Genomic DNA, 8,582 nt, shown 5'->3' with positions numbered 1-8,582 from the left:
TTTATATAACCCAAAGCAAAGTAAGATGAATTATTTGGCCTCAATTATTAATTATTTGGTATTAATTACCATGTGCTTAATATGATTGATTACGGGAAAGTCCACAATTAACATGAACCAAAATTCCAAATTAACAACCAGACAGCAGAGTCAGTAAACATTTCATCTATATACCGCTTACCAAACAACTATGGTCACAGGAATGCCTAATACATGGTATTAAGGGAAGACTGGCATAAGAATTCTAAGTACTGCAGCATTAGATTTGGGGAAGCTTATTTCAGTTCTGCCATTTAACATCTATGTGACCTTAGGAAATATTTAGGGTCTTTGAATCTCAGTTTCTTCATTTGTAAAATGCAGATAGTAATACTGATTTCGTTAGGGTGGTGGTCAGGATGAAATTATGAAAGAGTGCTAATTAAGAGCCTCTAGCACAAAAGGACCTTTCCATAGATTGATCATTGATGATAATGAATGACAGTAATTCTACTAAATATTACACTGTACCATAGTGGCCTTTGTATTAGAACACTAGTATTTTAGCATTACCACTCTATTTTCGAGCTAAGAGAGCTTGAGAAAGTAATTTAACCTGTATTCGATTTTATAATTTTTAATGTGAAAAAATATCACAGGAGTGAATGAAGTAATGTGAATTATAGCAGTGATAAATTATATATAATATAATATATATAACTATTTTATGGTAATGAGGATTATGAGATCATTGTATAAATTCGTTCTCAAACACTAATTTTTTTTTATTACCTTGTGTGTGTGTGTGTCTGTGTGTATTTTCTAGGGCCGCACCCGCGGCATATGGAGGTTCCCAGGCTAGGGGTCCAATCGGAGCTGTAGCTGCGGCCTATGCCAGAGCCACAGCAACGCGGGATCTGAGCCGTGTCTGCAACCTACACCACAGCTCATGGCAACGCCAGATCCTTAACCCACTCAGCGAGGCCAGGGATCAAACCCACAACCTCATGATTCCTAGTGGGATTCATTAACCACTAAGCCATGACGGGAACTCCTGTTTTTATTACTTTTTAACACAGAGTTAGCACTACTCATTCTTGACTAATATTCATGCTTGCTGCTTCTAGAGGATGTTTTCATAGCACAACCATTCGCCCACCTATTCCTGTGGGGCATTTGCAAGTCTCATCAGTTCTACCTTCTAAATTCCCCTGTGGTCCACCTACTGCTCTCTATCCCTCTGCCATGATCTCAGCTTTCGTTTACACTACTGTAGTGGACTCTCCCTTGGCGCTATATCTCTCATCAATCCATTCTCCACACTGCTACCAGAATGTTCTTTCTAAAACATGTGATGATTACCCACCTTGAAAACTTTTCAATGATATCCTATTGCCTTCAAAAAAAAAAAAAATGAAAATTCCCTTCAGATAGACTAAAAAACTTTTCAAGGTCTATCCTATTGCCTTCAAAAAAAAAAAAAAAAAAAGAAAATTCCCTTCAGATGGACTAAAAGACTTTTCAAGGTCTTGATACCTCAAACTCTAAATGGTCCGCCTATCCCAAACATCTCAGAGTCTTTTGAAAAGTTCATGTTCTCTTTCTCTCTAGGCCTTTCCACAGGATTCTTCACCTAAAACTCCTTTCCTTTCCTCTCTAAAACTGGTTAATTTCTACTCTACATGTAGTTACAGAATCGGTATTGAAATACCATTAATCAAGATATCTTTGCACAATTTTATGGATTAGTTTTTCTTACCATTCATTTGGTGATTTTTAAAATGCCCTATCTATAAGAATTAAATGAACAGCTAAAAATGTTTCTATTAATAATCTTAGAAACAATAATATTTAAAGCTGAATTTTATGCAGAGAAGCTATTTTCTTTTTGTTTTGTTATTTTTAGAAATCTGTTAAAAACAGTAATAAAACATGTAATAATTTAGAAAATTTAATAAAACAATTATCAGGGAGTGATGATGTAAAATCTCTAAAGAATCCTGGGATCCTTTGTTCCTCCTGGTTGGATGGCATCATAGTGTTTAAAAGCTGGCTCATCCAAAGAAAACACAGACTCGATGAAAGTACATTTTTCATGAGTTTTTCTGGACGCTACATAAATGTCTCAGCAATTTAAAAAAAAAATCAGTGCTCATTTTATAAGGCTCATAACCATGTTTTTATATGTTCCAACTTAATGGGCATGTTCTGCTTTTCATTTAACCCGGGAATTAGTTTTACGTAAACTGTTAGCCTTTTAGTTTTATCACCACCTGGGTATGCCAACCTAAGCAAATGAAGGCTAATAGCCTAGTAAATGTTCTATGGATCTGAGGGTGGATTTGAACATTGTATTAAATCCTGAACAAACAAGACATGAAGCCCAGATGCTGCATAAAGGAACAAATGAGGTCATAAGTACAGTCTGTATTTCCCGCAGGAGGAGTGAGGCCTTGGCAAGGACCCAGCCAGATGCTAAGGGCTAAGGAGCTCTGGGACCAAGAAGTGGGGATGTGGTCTGCGATAATCACACTGAGAACTACTATTTTTGAGCAGCTGCTTCATACCAGACATCTTGCTAAGTGCTTTACATTGGAGGAAAATTGGGCTCCAAGTGGTCACAGATCTCACCAAGCAGCAGTAAGACTCACCTAAAGAAAAATGATGATAGATTTTGGTTTCAGTTTTTGTCTTGCAGGGGAAAATTGCTATAAAACAAAAAAGAGCTATGACCTATGTTTAGCAAATTTTAAGGCTCGTTTGGTGTTTTATATGTTTTCCACCATTAAAATGTTTTACCCTCTATGATAGTGAGTTTGTTAGAATATTGAGGAAATCATATTTAAATTATTATTATTATTATTATTATTATTATTATTATTATTATTATTATTATTTTGTCTCTTTTAGGGCCGCACCCGCAGCATATGGTGGTTCCCAGGTTAGGGGTCGAATTGGAGCTACAGCTGCCAGCCTACACCACAGCTACAAAAACACAGGATCCAAGCCATGTCTGCAACCTACAACACAGCTCACAGCAACGTCAGATCCTTAACCCACTGAGCAAGGCCAAGGATCAAGTCTGCATCCTCATGGATGCTAGTCATATTCATTTCTGCTGAGCCACAATGGGAACTCCCATATTTAAAATATTAGATCATGTTATAATATGGTGTTGGCATGAAGCCAACATTTCTTCCATTAATTTTTTTTTTCTTGGTCTTTTTAGGGCCACACTCGCTGTATATGGGATTCCAAGGCTATGGGTCAAATTGGAGCTGTAGCTGCTGGCCTACACCAGAGTCACAGCAAGGTGGGATCCGAGCCGTGTCTTCGATCTACACCACAGCTCACGGCAACGCCAGATCCTTAACCCACTGAACAAGGCCAGGGATCAAACCTGCGTCCTCATGGATGCTAGTCAGATTCCTTTCCGTTGAGCCACGATAGGAACCTCTCTTCCATCAATTTGGTACTTCATTTATGCAATAAATATTAGTGGTAATAACTTCTTTGTAGAGGTGCTGTTTTAAGTGTCGAACATACAGTAGTGAGCAAAACACACGATCCCTACTCTCAAGGAGGTCACAGTCTAGGGGAGAAGGCAGACACTACACAAATGACCACACAAATATTTAGCACAGCAGGTATGAATCTCAATTCAGAAACTCTGGTGTCCAAAAAAATATATTTCCTATAATTCGATGTCTAACTCCAAGTCTTCACCAGGTGGCAGAAACAAAAAACACACAAAAAGTTAATATCAGTAGCTCTCAGGGTTGGATTTCATCCATTTCTCAGGACATAATTCTAGCATCTTACTCTGTGCCAAAGGCCTTCTTTTATCAAAATGTTACTTCTTGCTGAGCCATTAATCAGTCTCAGTGGCCTGGCTGCTTCTGCCCATCACTCCTTCCATGGAGAATGTTTTTTTGAGGTTGACTATGGTCCTAGGTCTTCCTACTTCCTGAACTTTTTTTAGCAGTAGGACATTCTGCTTCCGTTCGTGGATCCGCGGGCCTCTTTCCCTCACTCCCCTCCCCGTCCAGCCCTCAGAAACTTCACATTTCCCTTCATGTTCAAGACACTTGGAACACATTTAGCCTGAGTGGGTGGTAGGTCCTGTAGGAGGGAGCTCCAAAAGGACTCTCCGGAGAAAATGAGATATGAACTAAGGTCTGAGGCTGAGTGAAGAGGTAACACATTGAAGGGAGTGAGGGGAGGGTTCCCAGCAGAAGGGATCCATATGGCAGGGGGAAAAAAAGCTGAGAAAAACTAAGTTACAAGCTTTATTATTTATGGATAAAACGGTATTTTTAGAAGAAACTATACTCATGTTTTGATGTATGAGACCTTAGCAAACTATTTAAACATGAGCCATGTACCACACAATAGTAGAAAATGTATAAGAACTGTTCAAAGCCTTAGGTTTGAGTTCAAGCCTGACTAGTTACCAGCTCTATGGTCTGTGGCAAATTATACCACCTCTTTAAATCCTAAATCTATTATTTGGAAAAATAGAGATTATGATAATAAAACAACCACTTGCCCCATGTGTCTCATCAGCTTGCTCTAAGGGTATAATGTGACAATGAACTTAAAGGCATTTTGCAAACTGCAAAGAACCTTATGTCCCTCGTTGATAGTGTTGCTAACAATCTATTCACAGACCAGTTTTCATTTTCTTTTAGAGAGACTCTTATTGAGACAAAGTAGCAAATACTAAGTGTTCTACTTCTCATTTGTAATTGTATGTCACTACTCAGAGGGGAACCCAATGAACACACTAAACGTGATACACAACTATATACTAGTGAATGCAGTCTTCTTTCTCCACAGAAATTGGAAGAGCAGCTTACAATTTCCTCTCAGATGCTAGTAATTTCTCCAAGAGAGATGCCTGGTAGGGAATGACCAAATGAAATAACGAAAAACCAGCATAAAATAGGAGCCTAGAGTTAGCCCAGTCATCACTGTCTCCTTAGGTCCATAACCAGCCCATTGGTATTGCGTGTGTGTGTGTGTGTGTGTGTGTGTGCGCGTGCGTGTGTGTGTGTGTGTGTGTGTGTGTGTGTGTGTGTGTGTAAGGAGAAAATGAAATGGCTAACAGCTGATCGGAATTCTCATTCCGTTCCTAAAACTTCATACGTGATATGCCATAAGGTAAAGAAAATGTAAATAATAATGTGGTACTGCTACATACCTATTGGAACTGCCAAAATTTGGAACACCAATAATATCATAGCTAGTGAGGATATGGAACAACAGAAACTCTCAAATATTATTGCTGGTAAGAATGAAAAAAAAATGGTACAGCCACTTTGGAAGATAGTTCAGGGCTTTGTTTTTTGTTTTTGCTTTTTTTCCCCACAAAACTAAACATTATCTTGCTATATGACCCAGCAATCACACTCATTGGCATTTTCTCAAAGGAGCTGAAAACTTACTCCACATAAAAACCTGTACATGGATGCTTATAGCTAGTTAATTCATAATTGTCAAAATTTTGAAGCAACCAAAATGTCCTTCAGTAGGTAAATGACAAACTGTGATACATCCAGACAATGAAATATTATTCAGCACTAAAGAGGAATAAGCTATAAAGCCATGAGCAAACATGGAAGAACCTTAAATTCATATTACTAAATGAAGGAAGCCAATCTGAAAAGGCTACATATTGTATGATTCCATCTGATGGAATATGTTCAGTTTAGGATCAGTTGCCCAGGACCAAAGGAGAATAAAAGAGCTTAATTTTTCATTTAGTCCTGATGAGCTATGAGAGTAGAATATGTGAAAATAAAATTTTAAAGATCAAAAATAAATTAAAAAGACAATTTTTCAATTAAATTGTTTTTATTTTGTTACACAAAGTGTTATGGAAAAGTCTAAAACTTTTAAAACGACAAAGAAAAGAATGAGTGACTTACATCAGTAGAAAATGTATAATCCTTACAACCTGACCTAAGCTTTCAGTTCACCTAAAACATGCCCTGCTTTTGTTTAAAGGATGGCTCCAAAGGATGGAGATTGTGAAGAAATGGATACTTGTAACAGGTAGTTTATCCACTGTTGCACAAATTCCATTCTCAGTTTTCAATATACATTATTTTTCAGACAGTTGAGTGAGTTTCAAGTCCCTTATCCTCTCCTCTCCACTGAGAATGCCTGATAGAACTGGCTATACTGTCCTATTGTCTCAGTTAACAAACTCCAGGACTTGGGAAAAATAAACACCATGGAACAGACTCTTGGCAACCAACACTTGGAGGAGCTGCTGCCTTCCACTTCTCCTCCTTCCACAAGCTTGCTCTAGAACCCTTCACAAAATAACATTCCATTGCAAACTATATAGATCAGGGACTTTCTATTTTCTCTCTGGGCCTACTTAAGTCTGGCCTTAAAAATCCAGGGAAGATTCTGAACATGCAGAGGAGGGTGCCCTGATGTGTCCCAGATGAATTCTTCCCACTGAATTGAGAATGTGACAGCTGCTGGTCAAACAAAGCAATTCTGACATTGCTGTCATGTCTTTTGCTTGCTAAGTTGTCTAAGTTCTATAGCTTCAGCTTTCAGGTCTAAGAGGATTAAATTCCTATTTAAAATTGGGTATGTGAATCCAATATTCTCATAATACTAACACTTACATAATTCATAAACCCTGGAAAACAGAGCTCAGAAAGCAGAAGATTTAGAAGTATACAGAACTTAGTCTTAATAAAGATTCTGATTTAAATAATTCTAATAATTTCCAAACTTGCTTTTGAAGGAATAACAATTTTCTAACCTATATGTATATGGACATTTTATAAGTATACATATAGAGAAAGAACAGAAATAGATTTCAAAAAATTAGGAAAAACTCAACAAAATTGTTACAATTAGCTTAAATCACAAATTAATCACATTTCTCTGAAATAAAAGTTCATTAAATTTACATTAAGTTTAGACAGAAGTTATACATCAAATATTGTTTTCTGTAATCAAAAGCCTAGATTACTGCATACAAACCGGACAACTGGATATTAAACGCTGCTCTTTTAAACAACAAAAAAAGATACTACTGATGATGAATTATACTTTGATTTGATTTGGGCCTGAGCAAAGTATCTATTATATCTCCCTGAAAAGAAAAAAAAAATCACATAATCACAATGCAATAAAATACAAATTAAGAGGTAATGTTGTCTTTAAAATGCCATTTAAAATTTATAAGGTAGTGATACACATATAAAGGGCGTCCAGTAAGATTGTAAAAAGGAAACAAACCAAGGTAAGTTTAAATAATAACATTTGCTTCCTAGTACCAACCTGCTCTTTCCTATGACAGACTCTCTCAATGAAGTTTGATAAACAATTTTATAAGGATTCAGTAAAGAGACAATTTTGGTGACTCCTGTTTAGCCTTAATACTTAAAACTTTTTTCTCTTCTGTAAAACAACTTCTAGTCTTACTAACATCTTAAGCTCTTTGCTGATCTGTAGTGTTTGATTTCAAGAGAGTAAAGTAGCTGAATTTCTTGGTGGATTTTGTATTTCATAATAATTTATGAATTATTAATCAAATTTAATAATGATGATCTTAGTACTAAAGGGATAAATAATCATATGTAAGAGAATGAGACCAAAGATGGAAGGTGAGTCTTTAAGAAAGACATAGTGAAAAGATGGGAACTGGAGCAGAAGACTAGAATTTTCTCTATCACATGGTAAAGTGATCTTGAAGAAATCACTGATACCTAGAAATCTTAGATTCTTTGCATAATGGAGATGTTAACAACTACTTCCAAAGACTGTTATAAGAGGTGGATGAGCTAATGTAGGTGAAAGTTTTTATAAACTCTAAAGAATTATAAACGCCCTAGATAATACTGTGTAAGTTAGTTCCTCTCTTGCAGCCTATATTATACTCTCTCTGGCATTTCCTCATCGTTTAAGCTCTGAATCCCTTGCCAAGTTGCTTCTCAAACCTACTTATTTCAGCTTCAGTCTCTCACTTGGGCAAATATAAAAAGTTCTATAGTTTGCTCACAGTTGTATTCTTAGTGCTTAGAACAGACTCTGTCACATAGCACATATTCAGTAAATATTTATTGAATGAAGGGTCTGTTTTTCCTGCATTCAGTGTCTCTCAGCATTAGTACATATAATTATACATTATTATTATATATTACATAATTATATATTATTATATATAATTATATATATTAATTCTGATATATATATAACATATATGTTTATATTTTTGAAGATTTCACTTATTTTTTGGTTTTCCCTTTAATTTGGAAAAAAAAATGTCAATGCTCAAAGTACACAGGAAAACATGGCAAACATTTGTATACTGAAACATTTAGAAACAGTATTTCAGAGTGATTCTCTGCAGGCTGCCTCCAGAAAAGGAGTTGGTTCATGCAACTGAAATTGGCCTCTGCCAAGTGCTAAAATCATAATTCTGTTTGGTGAAAGACTTACGCCCCCAGCAACCAAACCTCATTGTGCTAGAAAAGGCGTTGGTGCTTCAACAAATAAATGCTAATGTGGTGGTAAATCCTGTCCAGCTAGCTGTATCACAAAGTTGTAATTGCAAACCTTGGACCCCAGCC

The 8,582-nt window shown here is 36.4% G+C and overlaps 1 protein-coding gene across 1 annotated transcript in view; it reads right to left on the bottom strand.

The window, feature by feature from the left end:
- Positions 1-5,816: 5,816 nt before the first annotated feature.
- DNAI4 (dynein axonemal intermediate chain 4) overlaps positions 5,817-8,582 on the bottom strand; it is a 74,972-nt gene continuing 72,206 nt past the window's right edge. The window contains 1 exon segment of the mRNA XM_047788724.1: positions 5,817-7,102. Coding sequence (XP_047644680.1) covers positions 7,040-7,102 — 63 coding nt within the window. The 3' untranslated portion in view covers positions 5,817-7,039.

Source organism: Phacochoerus africanus, chromosome 8, assembly GCF_016906955.1.
Source record: "Phacochoerus africanus isolate WHEZ1 chromosome 8, ROS_Pafr_v1, whole genome shotgun sequence".
Classification (NCBI taxonomy): domain Eukaryota; kingdom Metazoa; phylum Chordata; class Mammalia; order Artiodactyla; family Suidae; genus Phacochoerus; species Phacochoerus africanus.
Note: the sequence above shows the minus strand (reverse complement) of the source record. Positions and strands in the feature narration are given on the sequence as shown.